The sequence below is a fragment of the Chenopodium album genome, chromosome 17 (genome assembly GCF_948465745.1).
Source record: "Chenopodium album chromosome 17, dcCheAlbu1.1, whole genome shotgun sequence".
Lineage (NCBI taxonomy): Eukaryota > Viridiplantae > Streptophyta > Magnoliopsida > Caryophyllales > Amaranthaceae > Chenopodium > Chenopodium album.
This window is the reverse complement of record NC_137850.1, coordinates 28,022,202-28,044,612: the sequence shown is the minus strand read 5'-3', so window position 1 is coordinate 28,044,612 and position 22,411 is coordinate 28,022,202. Positions and strand designations below refer to the sequence as shown.

The window sequence follows — 22,411 nt, the reverse complement described above, 5'->3', positions numbered from 1 at the left end:
TTTTATCTACCATACTTTGATCTTGTGATGTTGGACGTCATTTTAAGCTTGATCGCAAGACTTTTGTTTTATGTCTTGTTTATATTTATGGAAATGACACTTTTTGTGTGTTTAGACAAAATTGTTTATTATGATACCAAAAGAGCTAAGACCATGGAGTCAAATCAAACTTACTTGTGGCATTGTCGTCTTGGCCACATTAACATCAAACGCATCAAGAAGCTTCTACAAGAAGGCGTTCTTGACTCTTTCGATTTAGAATCTTTTGAGAATTGCGAAGGATGTTTATTAGGCAAGATGATAAAGCAGCCATTCTCCAAGTTGGGAGAAAGAGCAGACGACTTATTGGGTCTAATACATACCGATGTATGTGGACCAATGAGCTCCGCCACAAGAAAAAGGACATCGATATTTCATCACCTTCACGGACGACTATAGTAGATATAGCTATGTCTACCTCATGTCGCGTAAATCTGAATTGTTTGACAAGTTCAAAGAATTTCAGAGTGAAGTGGAAAATCAGCTTGGCAAGAAAATCAAAGCCCTTCAATCGAATCGAGGTGGTGAATATTTGAGCCAAGAATTCGATGACCATCTGAAAGATCATGATATACTTTCATAACTGACACCTCCGGGAACTCCACAATGGAACGGAGTATCCGAATGGAGAAATCAAACCTTGTTAGACATGGTACGATCAACCATGGGTCTTAGTGATCTTCTTATCTCTTTCTGGGGACACACACTTTTAATTGCGGCACTAACACTGAACCGTGCTCCATCGAAAGCTGTAGAAAAGACTCCATACGAGTTATGGACGAAGAAACCTCCTAGGTTGTCTTTTCTAAAGATACGGGGATGCGAAGCATATGTCAAGAAATTGATTTCTAACGAACTTCATCCCAAATCTGATAAGGTTTACTTTGTGGGCTACCCAAAAGAAACCAAAGGGTATTACTTCTACAACAAATCGGAGAACAAAGTGTTTGTTGCTCGCGATGGTGTCTTTTTGGAGAAGGAGCACCTTTCCAAATGACAAGTGGGAGGAAAATCAAACTCGACGAAGTTCGTGAGGATGAGCAACAAAATCAGAATGACAGTCAAAGTGCTCAAACAACATTTGTCGACGAAGGTCAAAGTGATCAAAATATGCAAAGTCGAACCGGCAATGCAAATGCTCAGTCCGTTACCCTACGTAGGTCTCAGAAGCCGAGATCTCAACCTGATAGATATCTTGGTTTAGTATTAACCGAGAATCAGGATGAACCGGCAACCTACAAGCAAGCAATGGCAAGCACCGACTCTGCTAAATGGCAAGAGGCCATGAGATCTGAAATGGACTCCATGTTTGAAAATCAAGTTTGGGACTTAGTTGACTTATCTGAAGGTTACACACCTATCGGATGTAAGTGGATTTTCAAGTTGAAAACCGACAAAGATGGAAATGTATTCATTTACAAAGCTAGATTGGTAGCAAAAGTTTATAGACAAGTTCATGGTATTGATTACGATGAAACCTTTTCTCCAATCGCAATGCTTAAATCCGTTCGGATTCTCCTAGCGATTGCTGCATATTACAACTATGAAAAATGGCAGATGGACGTCAAAACCGCCTTCCTAAATGGTATTTTGGAAGAAACTGTGTATGACACAGCCTGAAGGTTTTGTCGACCAAAACAATGCTGACAAGGTATGCAAGCTTAAGAAGTCCATTTATGGATTAAAGCAAGCAAGCAGAAGTTGGAATATGCGATTCGATGAAGCCATCAGTAAGTTTGGTTTTATCATGAATCCAGATGAATCTTGTGTTTACAAGAAGGTCAGTGGGAGTGGCATCGCCTTCCTAGTCTTATATGTCGATGACATATTACTCATTGGAAACAACATTCCGTTATTAGAGTCTGTAAAGGCTTGGCTCGGAAAATGTTTTTCAATGAAAGACTTGGGAGAGGCTCAGTACATACTAGGCATCTAGATCTATAGGGATAGATCGAAAAGGATGATAGGATTGAGTCAAAGTACTTATATTGATAAGGTACTAGCTCGTTTCCAAATGGAAGAGGCCAATAGAGGTCACCTACCCATGTCTCATGGCATAACCCTAAGCAAGAAGCAGTGTCCAAAGACACCTGATGAGCGAGAAAGGATGAATCAGATTCCATATGCTTCTCTTATTGGAACGATCATGTATGCCATGATATGTACTAAGCTAGATGTATCGTATGCCTTAAGCGCTCCGAGCTGATACCAATCAGACCCAGGAGAGGGGCATTGGACTGCGGCCAAGAATATCCTAAAGTACCTGAAAAGGAACAAGGATAAATTCCTGGTCTATGGTGGCAGAGATGAATTAGTTGTTGAGGGTTATTCCGACGCAAGCTTCCAGACAAACAGAGATGACTTCAAGTCACAGTCTGGGTACATATTCTGTCTCAATGGAGGAGCGTTTAGTTGGAAGAGTGCTAAGAAAAGCACAACTGCAGATTACACAACTGAAGCCGAATACTTAGCAGCATCTGAGGCAGCTAAGGAGGCAGTTTGGATTCGCAAGTTCATTGGTGAACTTGGTGTGGTGCCCTCCATCAAGGGTCCAATAGACCTCTATTGTGACAACAATGGAGCTAATTCTCAGGCCAAAGAGCCAAGAGAACATCAGAAGGTCAAACATGTCAAGCGGCGGTTTCACATGATTAGAGAATGGAAATTAGAAGGTGAAATCAGAATTTGTAAAGTTGGAACGGATGACAATGTAGCCGATCCACTGATTAAACCTTTGCCTCAAGTGAAGCACAACAAGCACGTTGAGGCAATGGGAATCAGGCACATCGGAGATTGGCTTTGATTTCTTTATTTTAGTGTTTTAATTAATTTTGGACAATTTTAATGTAAATCACTATGATGAACCATTCAGTTTTGGAGTAATTAAATTTTTCATGCGATTTAAATCACTCCGTTGGCTATTTAATTGTGGTTTAGAATTAAATAATGAGTCCATTCGATTCTTGGAATATTCAAAATAGGGTATCAAGACCAGTCTTGGTAAGGAAACACCTATTAAGTGAACATTGAATATTATAATCGAAAATTATCCCTAATCGAGGTCATTTAAACAATGGACAATTAATGACCATATGAGATTAGTGTGTAGTTTGATTTATAGCACCATTTCTTGTGCTACAAGGACATGATCGTCACGAATCATTTGCACAGGTATTGGTTTAGAACCATACTGGATCGACCTATGAGAATACTTTAAGAGATTAAAAATCGTCATAAGTATACTTCTCATTATTGCTATCGGAACCTTTTTCCTCGACCATGAGTATTGTGAGCTTTCTTGTTTGAGTACTAGTCTGCTTTGATGATTGTCAAACGTCTGCCGTAATAGGGGATTATAACGGCATCACTCGGGTGGCTAGGTCCTCTCAGTAAGAAAAGCTACATTACAAGACTGGAAATGTCCTCCTATTAACGATAGGGAAGATGTCTTTGTTGTTTAAAAGGCCTCTTTTTGAGCGAGACTGTAAAATGCATGGCCGTGCTCGGATGGATTTTAGAAATCATTTGTTTATTGACAGTCGGACTCGGAATCGAGAAACACTTCTGGACGTAATAAGGATGACAAATTACTTACCTAATAGTTCATGAAGAGGCATTAAGCGACATAGGAAAAGGGTTGTACACTAAAAGCACACTTGTCCGGAAGGACAAGTGGGAGATTGAAAGGAATAGCGTCCTTCGAACAAGTGTATTATTCGATAGGGGGTTCAGAATTATTAGAAAGCTAATTTTTCAGTGAGGTCAAGTGATCGGAATGCCTGGGTGGAGACCGCTTCCGATCAGTAATATTAATGCATAATTAATATTATAGCTTAATCTTGACTGAACCCTTCGAGTCACACCCAAGCAACTAACGAGCCGAAGCGACGAATTAATTCGGAAGGAATTAATGAGTCAACCGAGTAATAAATATTTAGACGTCGGAAATTCGAGCTTAGAGCGTCGAAACCGAGCGTCGGAAGTCGAGTCGAAAATAGTAAAAGACGAAACGTGCAAATAGTAATAAATCAACGTATTTCCCAAAATACCCCTAGCATAGGAGTGCCCCAAGCAAACCGAATGCTAGAGGGCACAATGCGTAGCATGGTGGCTAGCATGTGCACCAAGCCGAGCCTTGGCTGGCTGGTGCGTGCTAGCGCACCAATGCTAGCATGGGTGCCGCAGCCAAGAGCACGCACGAGAGCAGCAGCAGCGCGCACATAGAATGTGCGGCTTGCTGGCCAAGAGCAACAGCAGCCCGCACGCTTGTGCTGGGCCTGCTGTGCATGGCAGCCGCAAGCATGGCAGCCCACTTGGCTGCCTTGGTGCCCAAGTGGGGCTGCCATGTGGCGCGACATGATTGGAGGAGTTTTGATGTGTTGGCCAGTTTTGGGGAGAAGGAGTGGGGAGCAAGTTTGGTCCCCCCCTCTCCAAGTGGTCCTCACTTACTCTCTCATGTATGGTTGACACTTGTTGATTTATTACTAGTTTGCTTAAATAATTTTATATTAGCTTTAAAATAAAATGTGAAAATCTCATTGTCCCACATTGATGGGAGAGATTATCATACTCTCATCATTCCCTATAAATACCCAACTTGGGGCTTTCGGAATGATGCTTGAGTAAGAGTTGGAAAAGGCATCACTAGTAGTGAAAACCTTTGAACTCAAGAGTTGAAAAAGGCATCACCTTTGTGAAAACCTTTGAATTCAATTACTTAGGTTTTCGGTCGGGCCTTGCTAACTTCAAGGCATTGGACCTAGTCGGTGTTCGAGTTGTGGGTTGAGGTCGTCGTATTTTTTAGGCTAGCTTTCGAAGTAAGAGCCCCTCGAGGTCGGGCGAAGCACGCGTCAAAGGTATTATTATTATCTTAATCTTGTCATTAAGTTAATTACATTTATGGTTTTATTTATTGCAAGTGCGGTCTTGGTTTTGGGTTTGTTTTCGCGTTGAGTCGGACTCACCAAACCCCAACATTTTATTCTAGAGAACGCCTGTCCAACTTGACAGTTGTGTATTGCGCGTTACTTTTTCCTATTTTTGTGGTAGTGCTTCTATGTAAGCATGTGAATATATTGGAATAATTATTATGAGCTTGATACAAGTTGAAAGTAATTGAATCATGTTATATTATTTACTATTCATTATCAAGAAGGCATGTAATTAATAAGCAAGGCTTATGTTTATTGAAAAGAGCTAAAGTTATATTTATTGAGCATGATTCATGATTTTATTCTCACCCATTTATTATTGGAGTTGAGTCAAAAAGTTAGTTTATTTATTTACTCTCCCACATAGTTGAAGTCGAGTCAATAAGTTAGTTTATTACTCACTCATATAAGTTGAGATTGAGTCAAGGAAGTTATTAGTGCATTTTATGCACCAAGGTAGTAATCGTACAATTTTGTACACAAAACTAGGCATGGAACCTTAATTAAAATAAATAGTATGTGCTCACTAATTTATTCAAGAATTAATTGGAAGTGTGTGTTGATTATTGTTATGTATGTTCTTGATTGATTGGTTGGAGTCATCACAAGTTAAATTGGTAAATCACGTAAAGTGTAAGAGGATACGCACCAAAACTCTTGGAACGTATATACCTTGAGTATGACCATATGGGGGGAGTTATGTGACTTTATATTTGAGCATAGCTTCTACAGGGGTACAGGACACTGTACTTTCTTATTATTAATGCACTGGAATTCCGTCACAAGGTGACATAGTAGGTGCCAATTGGGGTAGCTACCTAATTGGAAGCTCCATTTTTAATAGGCTATTTTAAGGAAGGAAACTCGTTCAATGCGTTATGCAAAGCTATATATTAATAAAGTAAAGTAGAGTCATGAGTCAAAGGTAAGTTGACTTGTGTTGTATGACAAGCATGTTTTATTTATTTATTTATTTATTTATTGTCTATTGCTAGGATATTCATGTTAGTGTGATTATTCCTATTGGTGCATATGTACTTAGCTTTTGCTGATTCGTACTTTGTTGTTTGTGTCTGGTTTTTCTTTGGATTGGCCCTACAGTGACCCATTTATATGGCGAGTAGTGAGGTTGAAATAAAGAGAAGTACAGGTAGAAGAAGCATATCAAGCATGATGGGATTGAGCGAAAAGGGTTATATGTTTCTTTGTTTATTATTTATTGTATTGGATTATTTATATAATTGTTGACACTAACATATAATTATTGTTTTGATATCTTAGTTTGGGTTTTAAGGGCCTTTAAAGGTTCCAAGTTAATGATTTAATGTAAGTTGGTTTTAAAGTGTTGATTTTATTAAACTTTATTTTATTTGAGTTTTAAAAGTTAGTCTTCCGCTGTGTGACTTTGAAAATTATCCTTAGTCGTTATTACGGTGGCGGTAATACTTTGGATATTTCCTAAAAATGAGTTTTATTTGGAGTTAGAAGGTATTTAAAGAAAGGGAATTTTTAAGGTATTACATCAAGCCTCCAACGACTCTCACCCTCAAGTCCCGACCCGAACGGCCCCTACCCCGAAGCTTAGTCGGGGCCAGACCAAAAGAACTAAGAGTATTAGAACGAAAATGTTCTCGCTTGTGGAGATCCTTTCAAGTTCACAACTCAAGTGCCCTTTCCCAATGCCAAATGATTGGTATTTATAGGGAAAGGAGCCCTTGAATTCCAATCTCCCATCAATGTGGGAGAGTTGGTAAAAAGGCAATTTACAATTTAATTCAATTCAAAAATCTAATTAAAATGCAAATGAATCAACGAACAACAAGAGTCAAGTGGAAAGCAAAGGGTTGGGTGAGGACCACAAGGGGGGACCACCATCCCCTTGCTCCCCAAGAAAACCCTCAAAAAACCGGCTCTCCAAGCCCACCTACCGCGGCGTGCCAGGTAACGCCCAGCCTTGGGCACAAAGGCATGCTGCTGGCAGCCTGGTACTTGGCTGGGCCAGCCCACACGAACGTACAACAGGCATCGCACGCAATTCGGGCTGCTATTGTTGTGGTGTTGCTCGCGCTAGTTGTGCCCAGCCAGCTTGTGCGACCATTCGTGAGGCCCAGCGAGCATTGGCTTGCTGCTGGCCTTACGACGGTGTGAGATTGGCTGCCGGCTTGCCTAGAAAGTACGGCCAACCATGTTGGCCTTGCGATGCATACAAGGCATGCTCGACCAGCATGCTCATCCATGCTAGGCATATTGAGCTTGCGGCCGAGCCTTACCTTGTTTCTCTAGATATTGCTAGCTATATTCCCCTAGCCCTTGGATTGCCTGGGCATTTTGAGGCAAGGGCTATACTTATAACTTTTTGTTTGCTTGATTTCTCGCCTCGTCGATTCCTGAATTCGACTCGACTTACGACGCTCAGTTTCGACGCTCGGTTTTGACGCTCTAAGCTCGGAATCCGACGTCTTTGTTCGTAATACTGCATTGACTCATTTAATCCTATCGGATTAATTCTTCGTTTCGGTTCAGTTACTCGATTGGGTATGACTCGAAGGGTTCAGTCAAGATTAAGTTGTAATATTAATTATGCATTAATATTACTGATCGGAAGCGGCCTTCAGCTAGGCATTCCGATCACTTGACCTTACTGAATAATTAGCTTTCTAATAATTCCGAACCCTCAATCGGAATAATACACTTGTTCAAAGGACACCATTCCTTTCATATATATGTTTTAAGCTGTAAGTAACATTCTGATTCGATGATTGTGTAATATGTATGATTTGCTATATCTTAAAATAAGATTTTGTTGGTTGATTTGATTTAATTTGTAGTTACTCAAAGCTCTGAAGGTTAGTCCGTGTAAAATTTTTCATTATTCACTACTTATGATCGGTGGTTGAATAGTGCGTGGTTTAATGGTTCATTTGTGCATCCAATTTAGAAAGGGTATTATATTTATTTTTCTTAAAAAAGGATATAATGTATGTAATTATTTGTCATGTTATCTATATGAAGAAGAGAAACAAACCCAGGTCCGGGTCACTAACTAGTGTTCATTTAAATTGCAAAAAGCCATTTGTGAACCAACCCCTATATCTCAAATAAAGAGGAAGTAATAATGGAGTATTGTTATGTATTTGCAAATACATAAGAAACATTAAAATATAGGAAAAATTGAAAAGAATAATCCCACCTTTCGCCCATCTGTTCAAAATAATCCCACCTTTTCGAATTCCAGAAATAATCCCACCGTGTAACCCCATCTTCTTAAAATGATCCTTTTACCAGTTTATGATATTAGTAACCTGTTTTAGAAAGTGACTTGACACGTGTCACCTTCTAATTGGTCCTAATTTTAAATAATTTAAAATAAAAACAAAACAATTAAAAAATAAAAAATTCTCCTAGCCCCACGACCACCCCCTTTATCACCACCATCACAACCCCCTGTCGCCGCCCCTTACCACCATCACAACAGTCTCACCTTCCTCTACAGTTGCTGCCACCACAACACACCACCACCGAACCCACACACACCAAATCGCCACCAATCACAACCCCTCTTAACTCCCGGGCTTCGCCTAGCCATACCAACAACCCCACCGCACCATCTCCAAATCAGTTGTTGCCGCATAAATCAACCACTGCACCACCTCCAAATTCACCCAACATACCCCACAACAACACCACTGCACTAACTCCACAATTACCCCAACCTCCCAGCGCAACAACCTTCAAAATCGCAGCCAGCAACATCGCTACCACCATCTCCAACCACCATGATGGGCTATCCCCACAAATCGAAGCCACAAGCTCCAATTCAACCCCAAAACAACACATTGGTGATGTCGTTGCCGATCCCAAACATCGACTAATTTAGGTGGGGTTTCGGGTGGTATTTGCGGTGGTTACAAGGTGGGATTATTTCTGGAATTCGAAAAGGTGGGATTATTTTGAACAGATGGGTGAAATGTGGGATTATTCTTTTCAATTTTTCCTAAAATATGCTTCCTCCGTTCTATTAATATTGCAACAATGGACTATTTGCACTATTCATCACTCTTGTTTGACCAAATAATATGATTTATACGTTAATCAAAATATAGTCATGTGGGATCTTGTTGGATTCGTCTCATAAAATACTTTCACAATATCAACTTTTTATAATTTTTACTCTTACACAATTATAGATATTTAGCATATAAAATGTGTTTTGGGATGCGTAATTTCATCCTTGTTGCAATATTAATAGAACGGAGGAAGTAGTTAAATAACATGGAAGAGAGAAAGGAAGAAAAAGATAGGTGAGTGGAGTAGGTGACCCCACATAATTTTTTGTCACATTGTAATCACATGATGGACCACACTTTAATTACACTAGTAGCTTATGTCTCGTGTTTGTTTCATATATATGATCACTATCATGGAATTGGTCAAAATTCAAATTAGATAAAGTGAATAGTGGAAAAAAATTCAACATAACACTTAAAAGAAGAAGCTAAGAGTAATAGTAATAATAACAATAACTAGTGTTCTTAATCAAATGGAACTCTTTATGAATTACGAGTATTAAATTACACGCACATTTCAACAATATTATACACACAATACTATACTGTTTAATTTAGGTTAATTTTGATAAGTGTATATTTGGGTAAAGTAATTAAGCCCTAAATCAGTTAGGTCGTTTTGAGTATGTATTTAATTTTGGATCGGGTCACTTCGGGTTTCGTGTCCGTTCGGGTCAATCAATTCGGGTCAAAATCGTGTCGGGTCATTTCGGGTTTCGGGTCCGGTTAATTCGGGTATCGGGTCGGGTATTCGGGTATCGGATCAAGTTTGGGTCAACTCCCCTTTGGGTCAGGTATGAGTCGGGTCGGGTCAGCTTTGTGTTCGGGTCAACTTCGGGTCTACGTTTTTGGGTCAATTTCGGGTCACGAGTCGGGTCAGGATTGCCGGCTCTACTCGTATGTATGTAAAAGATAAATTGAGATGGGTAGGTGAATGGTAACGTGAACAATTTTTTTTTGGTTCATGATTAAGAGGAAGATGTCGGAAATTATTTGATTGGTTGATGTATATGGGAGAGAAAATAATTTTTTTTTTTAATAGTAATGTAAACAATTTTCTGCTAGTGGGGCCCAACCATCATCGAGCCACCTCATTGCCACCTTCTAGCCACCCAAGTCACCACACTGCCACTGCTCCATCTTCAGCCATCCTCATTGCCACCGTGGCACCGTCCAACCTCCCTTTCCCCAACAACGCTGCCCCGAAACCTCACTGCCACCCCCCTCCCCTCCCCGACAACCGGCCAACCCCTTCCCCTCGACGTCGCTAAGCCTTTCCCCTGGCGACTACCACCACTACATCCCCCACCCATCCCAAAGTCGCCATCAATTTTTCTCTCTTCTTTGGTACGACCCCAGCCACCGCGTCGCACACTATCGCCTCTCCTCCTTACCCCTAACCACAATCCCAAAGCCCACGAAACCCTAGAAAAACCCATCCCCTACCTTTAAAACCCCCAAATCGTTCCTCCTCCACCCTCGAAAATCCTGTTTCGGGGATGTGCGAGGAGCAATTGGGAGGTTTCAAGGGTAGGAGAGGGGTTATATTAGGATTTCTTGGGAGGGAAAGGAGTTAGGGGCTAGGGCAGAGCAACGGTGTCGCGCAAGGGATTCTGGTGCGTCGGCCGAGGTCTGGGGTTCGCTGGCGTCGAGAGAACGACGTTTGGGCGCCGGCACGGGGAGGGGGGAGGGTGGCTGACGGGGATGGGAGGTGGCTGGGAATTTTTTTTTAAAAGGTTTTTTTTTATTTATTTTTTATTTTTTTTTATTTAATGAAATAATGGGACTCACTTAACGGAATTCGTTATGAAATAATGGGTCTTACTTAACGAAATCCGTTAAGTGGTATCAATATGTATAAATTTGGGATTTGGGTATTAGTAAGATAAAATAAAAAATTAAACCACTATTAAATGTGAAGCAAGTGCTTTCGCTGGTAGCAGGGGTGTTTGCAACATGGATCGATATACCATAATTGCAACATAGATCGCCAAAATTTCTTTTTTCTTTTGAAATTATAATATTTCATGCAAAAATTTCTCATTTCTTATTGACATGACTGTGAATCAATCTTAATCTAATAATCTTCCTCCCTTGTTGGAGTAGATTCAACACTGCTAAAACCCTAACTTTTTCATGGTTTAATTTGCTGAATTTTGCATAATTTTTGGGGCAAGAGTGATTTCGAATAATGGGGCTTTACTCAACTGCGACGATCTCAGCTGACGCCGTGAAATTGTGTGTGTTTGACCTGCGAAGGGGTCAGCGAGAAGGTGAAGAGGTTGAAAAAATTCTGTATTTCTATCCCTCCGAATTGCCATTGACTGATCAACTCTCTGTGATTGGGCTTAGTGAAGGTTTGATCACCTTCACAAGGTTAGTTATTGCTCTTGCATTTCTTGTTTGCTTCAACCTAATTTGCTTTGGTTTGCGGAATTGATATGTGTATTGTATTTGATGATTGTTACCTTGTGTGTTATGATTGTAATTACGATTGTAATTACTGGGGAAATTGCTGTGTATAATTTAGAGGGTATTCTTTTCGAAATTGCAAAGTAGGCAATACTGTGCTAGTATAATTTAAGAGGGGTATTCTTTTTCTACAAATAAAAGGGGAATTGCTAAGTAGGCAATACCTTGTATAATTTAGAGGGGTTTTCTTTTTCTACAAATAACTGGGGAAATCGCAAAGTAGGCAATACTGTGTGTAATTTATAGGGGTATTCTTTTCTACAAATAGCTGGGGGAATTGCGAAGTAGGCAATCCTGTGTATAGTTTAGAAGGGTGTTCTTTTCTACAAATAATTGGGGGAATTACGAAGTAGACCACATCGTGTATAGTTTAGAAGGGTATTCATTTCTGCAAATAATTTGAGTTTGTTAATGGGTATAGGCTGATTGTTAAAGTTGTTTAAGGTTTGATGTTTTTTTTTTTTTTTTTTTTTTTTTTTTTTTTTTTTTTTTTTTTTTTTTTTTTACTTGTGGAGTAAAATGGAAATGGAGTTTGTGTTTGCTGATGTCTGCACTGATTTGTTCAAGAGTTTTGTTTTTTTACATTCTTTTTGAGATTGTATGTATGAAGTTAGTGTAGTCGAATGCATGTACATGCTAACTTGATGTGATGAGTGTTAATTTTTTGGTATGATCTGATCGTATGCATAGAGTTTTCTGCTCACCAGTAGCAAAATTTCTATCTTTTCTGTAGAATCTTCTCTCCAGATGCTGCTTGTGAAGTCATCGAGGCTGAGAGGCATTCCCATGTTTTCTATGAAGCAGAGCCTGACGTTTGGATGGTGATGGTATGTATATTGTGTTTTTACTAATAAATATCCCTTTCAATTGACTTGTATGACTTTTATTATTGTGAGGTGGGCCTTTGTTTCTGCTTGGGTGATGAGGAATCTATCTCTAGAAGCTTGTGGTAGGCTAAGAGCTAAGACTTGATTTGTTGTTTGTTATAAACTTAATTGTTGTGTACTGATAATAATGCTTAACTACTTAAGTTGAATACAAATATACCAGTATTGGGTTTAGAGCTTGTACCCTGTAGATTGTATTTTGATTGTTGGAGATGCTGGTGATGACAGATTGTACTTAGATTGTTGGAGATATTGGGGAAAGGGATATGAGTAAGAGAGGAAAACACTCCCTCTATCATGGTTTATAGTCAATTTGTCCCATCTTTCCACAATTGAGAATATATATGATTTCACTTGGTGCCTTTTTTCATTTTTTTCTCCACCCCTTGGTGTAATGTTACAATTTTTTTGAATATTTCTTTCTAATAGTGGAAATGTGTTTTATCAAATTAATTTATTATACATGCTTATTATTATTATCATATGGTAGACTTGTAGATTAAAAATAAAGGAAAAGCTGACATTACTGCCATTTTACTTTAGCATATTATAAATACGTAACTTTACCATCATATATGGGTTTCATTGGGGCATTAAGAGAAAGGACAATGAATTCATCCCACGATGAGGCCAACAGAATGGAAATTTGAATATCCAACAGCTTCATATACTATGTGTGTTCAGTATCCACTATATTTATTCTGTGGTTTTGTCTGTTCTAGGTAGTGGAAAAGAATAAGGAGTTGGAAGGTATATGGCGTATCGAGGCCCTAAGGGGAATGCTTAAAGAAGTGCATTCTCTGTTTGTAATGTTCAATGGATCCATAAGAGCAATGCTTGACAAGGAATCTACTGGAGCACTTACCCGCTCACATTTATTCTCCTTTATCACTGATTATCTGTTTGGTAAGGCCTGATTCTTTTATAAAATTGAGATTGTCTTTCTACTGTCTTAAGTTGTAAAAATTTATTTTAAGTTACTAATTGTCAGCATGTCAAAAACGGTATGCTTTGGATTTCTGCTGCTGGGGTAATGCTGAAGTTCCTGTGTCATTCTTCATTGGATTTCTGCCATTGTGGCATAGTGCTGAAGTTGCTTACCTCGTGCCTCACTTAAAATTTTCTCTTTGAGGCAGATTTCCTTGCTGGAAAGAAACTCCAACTACCATCCTTCCATGATTCTTTACAAGAAAGAGGAACTGTGCAGATGTTGACTGTAGGACGTGAGGCTGCAATAGAAATTCAGGTATGTAATTGGGTTATTTATTTTTTATAGTTGAAGAGATTCCTAACTCTTTCTTAATTATTGCTTCATCTGATGCGTCCTAGATTGATATAATTGAATTATTTTGTTCATTGGTGGTGATGGATTTTAAATGTAGCTTATCTTATTCTGAGTTATCATCTGTCTCAGCCTTAGGATCAGAAATTGGTCCTGAATCAGTGACAGGTGATGTGTACTGCATCATCTGGCAGGAAAAGCTCACCTGTTATTTTCTAGGACCTAGGCAGTGACAAATCAATTCTCTTATATCATCGTAATCCTAAAATTAATTAAACCTGATTAAAGAAGTCTTAAAAGAAGCCCAATCTTTACTTCTAGTTCTAGAAATACTGCTATAATGATTTTTGTGAAAAACTGGCCATATAGTGCTACTTGCCTTAGTTGCCTACTTCAATCTTTTGTAAATGTTTGGATGTATCATAACATGTATAGTGTTTGAGTAATACTGTAATAGGATGTTCAATGAGTGGGGGGATGTCTGCAATGGCTGGTCTTCCTCACTTTTTCTATTGATTCCATCAGTAGTGCTTAGTTTTATCCTTTTACCCAAAAAATAAATGGGGGATAACATTCATATGGAATACAGATGGAAAAACAGGTTAATAGTAGATGAGAGATTGAGAGATGAGGAACTTTGATCGGTTAAGGTGAAGGTAAGAATGAAGATATGTAATGTGGAGTAAAGCCCAAGGTTTCTTTAACCTGGACCAGTGTGGCGGATACAAGTGATGGTTAGGACTGTATGCGACCCCGATTGAAGGAATAGGTATTTTGGGGTTGTAGTAGGTGGCCTCATGTGCAGTTGTTCACTAAGGTTCTTCTAAAGTTGTAAGAACCCGAGCCATTGATTACCAATCTCTTATCTGAACTGACACTTGAACGACACTTCTTGTTGTCTGTCTTTCTTTCTTTCTGTCTTTCTGTCATACAAAATCTCCTATACCCATCCAATCCGTAAAGTCTGCCAACCCCCCTTGCTCCCTGTGGAGCCTCTGATCTGTTTCTTCCGTCTTTTCAGCTTAGGAACAGTTTCTGCTCTCCCTGTGGTCTCTATTGTTAAGTGGTGACAACAATAGGGGTCATTAAAGCCTTCCCTCTTCATTCAAAAGCTCTAATTGTAGTCCTGTCTGCCCTAACTTTGATATGTGTTCAACCATGAATATATTAAATCCTTTTGTATATCTTTCGTATCATCATCAATTAGTATTTCACCGTGCAGGAACTGGGATAATCATGCCTGTAAGCACTGACAATTTCTTTTCTATGAAGCTAAAGATTATCTAGTTCTTCTACCAAAGAGGAAGTATATCCTGGTTGTAGCCGATCCCATTTCTGGGATTAAGGCTTTGATTGTTGTTGCTAAGGATCCTCTGGATATATCTTTCAAATTCTATTTTTTATTAAGGGTTCTCCAGAAAAGTTATGCAGGACATGTTTCTTGTGCCCAAGGTTCTAACTGTTCTTTTGGCTGTTCCTTTCTCGAATAGTTCCAAATGCTGGGAAACTCTTATCCAAATTTTTTTGAGGATTATATGCTATACCGGGAACTTCTCCCCATGCATTTTGGTCTAGCTTGAAAAATGACCAGCTTGTCAAATCTTAGGTGTGTTGATTACAATGGACAAAATTATTATCATAGTGACCTAGCTTTGACTTATTCTCTGTTTAGTAGCTACTAGCTAGTCAGTTATTTGCAATTTTTATTCTATGCTTTAGGCGTACAAACTGTTTGATTGGTAGGTTTATTGGTGCATTAATTTTACCCTACGCCTTTCCCTTGTTGGGCCCCTTGCTTGAAGCATCAGTGCTATCAGATGGTATGATGCTGTGACTGATCCTCGTTTGCGCATTTGCTTGCTGCGCTCACCTGTGGGACTGAGTTTGCAGGATGTTATGATCGGTTGATTCTGCTCAACCGAACCATCAATAACTTATGCTATATGTACATGAAATTGCACACTGGATGAGGTGGCCTTGTAATCTATAAAGCAGTCAGGCATGTTTATATATGATCAATGGCACTTGTTACCTATGGAGTGGCCTTGTAATCTTTAAAGCAGTCAAGGCATGTAAATTATTGTCAATGGCAATAGAGTGGCCTTGTAATCTGTAAAGTAGTCAGGGCATGTAAGTTTATGATCAATGGCACTTGTTACCTATGAAGCATGAGTACGCCTGTTATAGAGTGTATCCTGTACTGTAGACGGGGAAGGGACAATTACGTTGAAAATACTTCCCCAGGACGTCCCAAAGAGTATGTAGATCCCATTACTTCTTGGGGATGGTAATTGGGTGTATGTGTGTCCCCAGGTACTAAATTGAACTGTTTACCCATAAAAGAAATCGATAACTTATTCATTCCAAACTCCCAAGTATTCATCAAACATTGAGATTAGGGTTGAGTAGTGAATCCAACATTTTTTTTTTTTGAGGCTCTATCTTTCTCACCCCCCGTGGGAATACCGATTACTGAATAAATGTAAAAATTTCACACTTGAATGCAACACAGCTTGTATGTAAGTAGTACACCTCTTATTGTCTTTGACTCTTTCACTACCCTCTTGGCCTCTTTGCCTGTTGTTATGTAATCTCAAATTATACGAGTTAATGGGTAACTCATCAATTATTTATTTATTTACTTTTTACTTGTCTAATTCTAAAGCTTTGGCCTTTAACCCTCAAATATTTTTAGCGGTTTAATTTCTGCAATAATTGTAAAAAAAAGGAAAAATTCACAGACTTATTGTTTGAGAAACTTTAAGTAAGAATAGATAGATATTAATAATCGATATGTTTTTTAAATTTTGGATTTGCTGTTTTTTCATCAGCTTTCTCGTTTATCTCTGTTGTCTGTATTGATGCTACATGGCTTGTTACTTAGTTGAGTTCCTGAAATTTCTTAATTTGACCTGGAACTCTGACTTTTAACTTTCAAGAGAAATGGGCCTACTGTCCTTGAGTTTCAGAAGATTTTCAGAAACTTCTTGCAGCCAATGAAAAAAGATGGGGTCAAATAGGTAGATCTGCAACCTGCAAGTATAAAGGCTGTCCATGTTGGGCCATACATTGTAAAATTCTTGATTGGTCTATTATTTCTTAAAAAAAGTAGAAAGGACATTGAACCCTTGCAATAGTTTTGGAATGCTATAATTCTAAGCTTAAAGTAGCAAACCCTTTGGCTTCGTTGACAAGTGGTGCAGGTTTTACTTGCGTGCAAAGTGTTGTGGTAAAGCAAGTATGCAGACCAAATGACCAATGCTACATGGTTTGCGGTATGATATGATTTGAATACGGGAACGAGAACACTAATTGGTACGCGTAACAAATTGAGTACACCTAGGAACGGAAATGAATCATAAATAAAAATCTTCATCAATGCAGGTCATAGGCTTGTTGAACCTGGTCGCAGGGTTCACCTAATTGGGTTGTATTATCACTTAGTCTATCAAATTTGGTTCAAAATCAGGGGTCCATACCATGTTTGTGGTTACACTGATGCAGACTGATGTAATAATGGCGTGCATGGAAAGTGTTTTTTGATTTCCCTTTATAAATGAGGTATGAGATGCTATAGATAGTCTTCTATAATTTTGTTCAATACTGATCACCTTACTAATTTGGTTGTTCCATGTGGGAACTACATACACTTTCTGGTTTTGGGTGTCAACTTCTTCACAATTATTACTGTATATGCAGGTTTCAAGACTTAGGGATTATCTTTTTTTACTCCTCCTGTCTTCAAATTATCTTCCTGTTAGATTTGGACACACAAATTTAGGATTTAGTAGAGTGGGTTGATTTTTTAGTATATGGTGGGAAAATAAAAAGTAAATAATAGGTAGTGGGTAAGAGAAGCCGCATAATGTAGAATGTAGAGTATGAATAGAGTTCCAGAGAGAGAGAGTGGAGAGGTCCACATCACATGGATTGAGAGGGTATAATAATAATTTTAAGTAACTAGAAGATTTTTTGTAGACATTCTTAGAAGGAGCACAAGAAGATTATGTGGCTGGAGGGAGTAACTATCAATTCGTTCATATTTGGTTTGTTTGTTGTGGGTATTAAATATTGTTTTTGATGCTGGAGTATTGGCTTGTTTATTTATATCATCAAATATGCATGCTTCTGCCGATAAATGCGAAATAAATTTGAACAATGGGTTATTGTTCCCTTTTTCTTTTGTTTTTTAAATTTCCCCTTTTGATGTAACTACCTACTCTTACCTAAATGAAATGGGCAATTTGCAGTCACTAGTACGAGTGCTTGAATCATGTGCTGGAAGTGCAGGGTGCCATTCCCTTGTCTTGTTTCATGATCTGTTGGTGTCAACTTCTGTTTGTCCGGTATTTTCTGATTCCAATTTGTTTAGTTTTATCATTTTCAGTAAAAGTTTTGTTGGGTACATCACAGCACGCCAAATATATTTAGAATGCTAATATCTAACGTGATTTTCCAGGATGACACTGTCAACTTATATACTTATGCTGTTTTGAGGATGACTCCTCGTGCTTTATCTGCCAGTGGTAGCTCATGGTCCTATTTACGTAAAGGAAATACTGCTGCTCATCTTACAGCAGGATCCATCCTTCCAACTTCATCCACTTCTACAGAACTAGTTCAAGGATCACGAGATACCTCCCCTGGTGGAGAAAGTAGATATCTCATTGCAAGGCCTTTGCAGCAGGGCAAGTGGTCAAAAGGGAAGGATGGTTTTCTTGTAACTAACCAATGGGGATCAGATATGAATGCTTCATTCCCCACTGTTTGGCTTCAGCAAACAAAAGAGAGAATGTATCTTTGTGCACATCAGCACAAAAATGTCACCATTATTCTTCTGATTCCTGTCACCTCTATTAATAATGCAGAAAGAGAGATACCTGTGCTGAAGCAGCAGCTTTTGGAGAATGTTAGTATCTATTTCTGCTCCGTATTTTAAAAGAATATGAGTATATCTTGTGTCAGTTGCCAAAAAAAAAAAAAAATGCTAGCAACTATACTGCATTATACAATCAGTGACTCTTTCCATATCTTTTGGTAGTTTGCTTATTATTATTTTTCTCTATTTTTGTTTGGTATTAATTTATTGACTGTGTCTGTGTCTGTGTCTTTGTTCATATGCAATTTTCCATACATATATGTAGATCTACTCCTAAGTTATTTTTTTTATTTAATCCCCTATAATTTTGTTCCTTCTGGTCCTATTTAGCTTGGTAATCTTATAAAATTTTAAATCTAGTGCTTTTGACTTGTCCTTCTTTAAATATATTTTGTTTAAAGGTCATTCTTATGCTGATATTGTCGAAATTCTTTGTGTTTAATGTTGTTTATTTTATGTTAAAAATCTGATAGGCATCATTAAAGATCTTGAAAGTTGAAGAAAAACTTGCAAAAGGTTGGGGAGGTGAGAATGCTTACCATGTCAGTGGTTATCGGTATCTGTTAGTGGATGGTGATAGATGCGTGTCCAGGGCTTCTCCTGCAGCAAAAGCTGCAACCTTAGCAAAGGTAGATTCCGATGCTAACAAATTGTGCTACATTCACTTAAATTGAGTATTTTTTACCCATAACTTTTACTTTGTCTTAAGTTACCTCCCCCCTCCCCCCACCCAATAAATAAAAAAATAATATAACACCCCAATCAAAGCTTACAATATGAGTAACAGTGGAATTCATAGCATCTGTCCATTATGCATAGCGTTATATATGAGGTTAGTTTTGATTGTAATCATACTGTTTCGTTTAATTCTATCTGGTATTTCCAGGAATCTTTGGTTGCAATGTGCAAGCTGAGGGAAGAGGTTGACATGGAAATGAGTAGAACTAAAGATGATGATGTAAATCATGATAAAGACCTGGAAGTGTGCATCAGGGCCAAAAATAACTCATGGGTTGTTGCTCGGATATTGAGAGGAAAAGAGCTCTATGTGGTTTTGGAGAAAGCCAACGAAACACTTCTTTATGCATCTGATGCCATTGAAAAGTTCAGCAACAGGTAATTTTTTAATTATTATTTGGAAAAACTGTCAAGAATAATACGACCTTTCGACCATCTTCCAAAAATAAAATGAGCTTTTGATTATCCCAGAATAATATGACTTTTGATGGACATATACTCAAAATAGAACATGACCGTTTGGTAACCTGTTCAATTGTTTAACTAGGACACGTGTCATATATTGATTGGTTAGAGTTTTTTTTATAAAAAAATAGCATTTAAATTTAATTTTAACAATTAAATTCTTAAAAAAATAATTTAAATTTTTTTTACTACTATTAAAAAACTGATTCCACCTTTCCCCTTTTCATCTTCTCCTTCCATAAATTCTGGCAGGAGCACCACCCAACAGCACCACCAAGTGCACCATTTTACGCACAACTTTCTTGCCCCCAGCCACGATTTTGCCTAGCCTTCATCACTGTCATACATCCTTCATTCATCACCACACAAACGACATCCCACAAACACCCACAAGCAGCCTCCCCCTCCGTCAAACAAAACTACCCACCATTAAAAACCCTCCTAATGCCACCCTCGAAAACCCCAAAACAGATTCACCAACGAAACCACCCCCTTACGCTTGAAATCCTTAAACCACTGTTTAAGGGAAAAAAAAACTAAGAAAAGGAAGGGGGTGATTATGAGGGAAGTGCTAGTATTTGGGTGAGGAGTGATGACTGATAAGTTATGAGTAGGTAGGGGCCTAGGGGGAGGTGTATGACAGTTGACGGGAAAGGGGAGGGGTTGATAGGGGAAGTTTTTTTTTTTTTTTTTTTTTTTTTTTAAATTGAAAAAATAAAGTTAAAATCCATTTTGTTAAAAAGGAAATTTAAAAATTAAAATATTACTCCCTCCATCCCCAAAAGTTCGACCCTTTTGGCCTAATTTTAGTTCCAAAATGATTGACCCATTTGCATTAAAATACCTACCAATTTACAACAATATTTGTGCAAAATTAGATTCTCCATATAAAATTTTGTTTTTTCATGTACTTTTATTACTTTCTCTCTCTACTTTTTTACAAACTCCATGTAAATTTATCTTTCCAATACACTTTTACTTCTTTTTATTTAACTTTCTTAATACCCGCGAAATCAGGCCAAAAGAGTCGTTCTTTCGGGGACGGAGGGAGTAAATCCTAACTAATCACAACGTGCCATGTGTTATGGTTGACCCATTAAACCGGTTACCAATTTTTCATTCTATTTTGAGCGGATGCCCATCAAAGGTCATATTATTTTGGGATAATCAAAATGTCGTTTTCTTGGAAGATAGGCGAAAGGTCGTATTATTCTTGACAGTTTTTCCTTATTATTTTAGATTTAGCTTCATGTCTTACTATTTTCAAAAGCAGGGTATTAGCTTTCGGCCACCTTACTGTGAATTACATAAATATTTAGAACATCGGATGTGATTAATCAATTCGCACATTTTTTCAACCACTTAGCGCATAACAAATCATTGAAGGTACTAAATGGTAGGCAAGTAAGCTTAATTTTACCTTGATGATCTTATCTGGATGATAGAGTTCAAGGATGCATTTTGGTTTTAGTTTCATATGTATTACTTAATAAACTATCCTAGCATCATCAGTATGTTACTTGGACTCCGGTTATTATGTCAGATGTATGATTCTAGTGTGCATACCCATGGTGGGGCACATATGTATTACTTGATAAACTATCCTAGCATCATCAGTATGTTACTTGGACTCCGGTTATTATGTCAGATGTATGATTCTAGTGTGCATACCCATGGTGGGGCACAGATACTTGAGGTGAAAAGAAGAATCTACATAGCATAGACTCGATGAGTAGTGCTTTACCATTTTGTATTAAAGCGTCCTTCCAATGCATCCTAAAGTAGGCAAGAAACCTGTATGTCTTGCTGCTTTAGTGTGGCTCATAATATAGAAATTTTCTGTGAGAGGGCGGCTAAAACAGTTGAAATGATCAGGCGAAAATTTTTAACCCATGGAGACTGGTATTTTTCATATGTTATGATTCTCAAACTTGTTTCAATGGTTGCGTTATCAGGCTGTCACTCCCTTCTCGGCTTACCTTGGTTTTTAGTTTGTTTTTCTCTCTCTGCTACTTGGGACATATTCTCATTCTTTTTTGGGTATTAAGTTATTTTTGGTACAAGTTAGGCAAAGGTTGGAGTGGATATATTTTGTCTTTCACGAATCATTAAGTATGTTATACCCTCAGCTAGTCAGCCCTGTTCTGGTTGTCTTGTGTAGACTTCTCAGTGGTTCATCAGCATTGGCTGCTTACTTTTGTTGGCCATTCATTGGTCATGGTGATAGTTCATTGTAGTGTTGTAGGGCTTCTCTAAATTTAACTAACAGCAGAACTAAATACTTTAGATAAAATTCCTCATTTTCAAGTCCCATATTTGCACTTTCATGTTACATTAATGGGACTTGTAGTGATACATTGCTATAATGTTCAATTATTCATGTTCTTCACTTGAAATTGTAGGTATTGCAATGGAACTTTCTCATAGAGTTCATATTCATGGAAGCTAAATACAAAATGAGGCGGAGAAGAAGCTTGTATCATTCTTTAGACTTTTGCTTAGAATCATGGCACCATATTTTGTACATTTTTGTTGAATATAGGTGGATAAATGTCCAAATAGTTTCTAGTTTATTGTAAAATGTCCACTTCTGTATTTGATGGTATCTATTCGCATTGTTGGATCAATATTATTGCTGTTTTAATTGTGCA

General features: G+C 38.2%; 1 protein-coding gene and 1 long non-coding RNA gene across 4 annotated transcripts in view; both read left to right on the top strand.

Annotated features, from left to right (window-relative positions):
- LOC145587739 (uncharacterized) overlaps positions 1–6,257 on the top strand; it is a 32,686-nt gene extending 26,429 nt beyond the window's left edge. For both annotated transcript variants that reach the window (XR_014101411.1, XR_014101412.1), the window contains exon 3: positions 6,072–6,257. This is a non-coding gene — a long non-coding RNA (uncharacterized LOC145587739). The remainder of the gene's footprint in view (positions 1–6,071) is intronic.
- A 4,668-nt stretch (positions 6,258–10,925) lies between these two features.
- LOC145589551 (vacuolar fusion protein CCZ1 homolog B-like) lies at positions 10,926–22,411 on the top strand. 2 transcript variants are annotated; one of them, XM_081646165.1, is made up of 10 exons: positions 10,926–11,413; positions 12,243–12,336; positions 13,119–13,302; positions 13,388–13,426; positions 13,533–13,642; positions 17,929–18,024; positions 18,138–18,587; positions 19,031–19,186; positions 19,444–19,673; positions 22,163–22,411. In XM_081646165.1, exons 1-10 carry the CDS (start codon positions 11,229–11,231, stop codon positions 22,185–22,187), a joined length of 1,569 nt encoding a protein of 522 aa, XP_081502291.1. In that variant the 5' UTR covers positions 10,926–11,228; the 3' UTR covers positions 22,188–22,411. The 2 variants fall into 2 exon arrangements, with proteins under 2 accessions (XP_081502291.1, XP_081502292.1); XM_081646166.1 differs by lacking the exon at positions 13,388–13,426.

Coding starts and splice junctions, on each gene's coding strand:
- LOC145589551 (XM_081646165.1), top strand. CDS start 11,229: ATGGGGCTTTACTCAACTGCGACGATCTCAGCTGACGCCGTGAAATTG. Junction 11,414..12,242: donor GGTTTGATCACCTTCACAAG/GTTAGTTATTGC, acceptor TCTTTTCTGTAG/AATCTTCTCTCCAGATGCTG. Junction 19,674..22,162: donor ATTGAAAAGTTCAGCAACAG/GTAATTTTTTAA, acceptor TTGAAATTGTAG/GTATTGCAATGGAACTTTCT.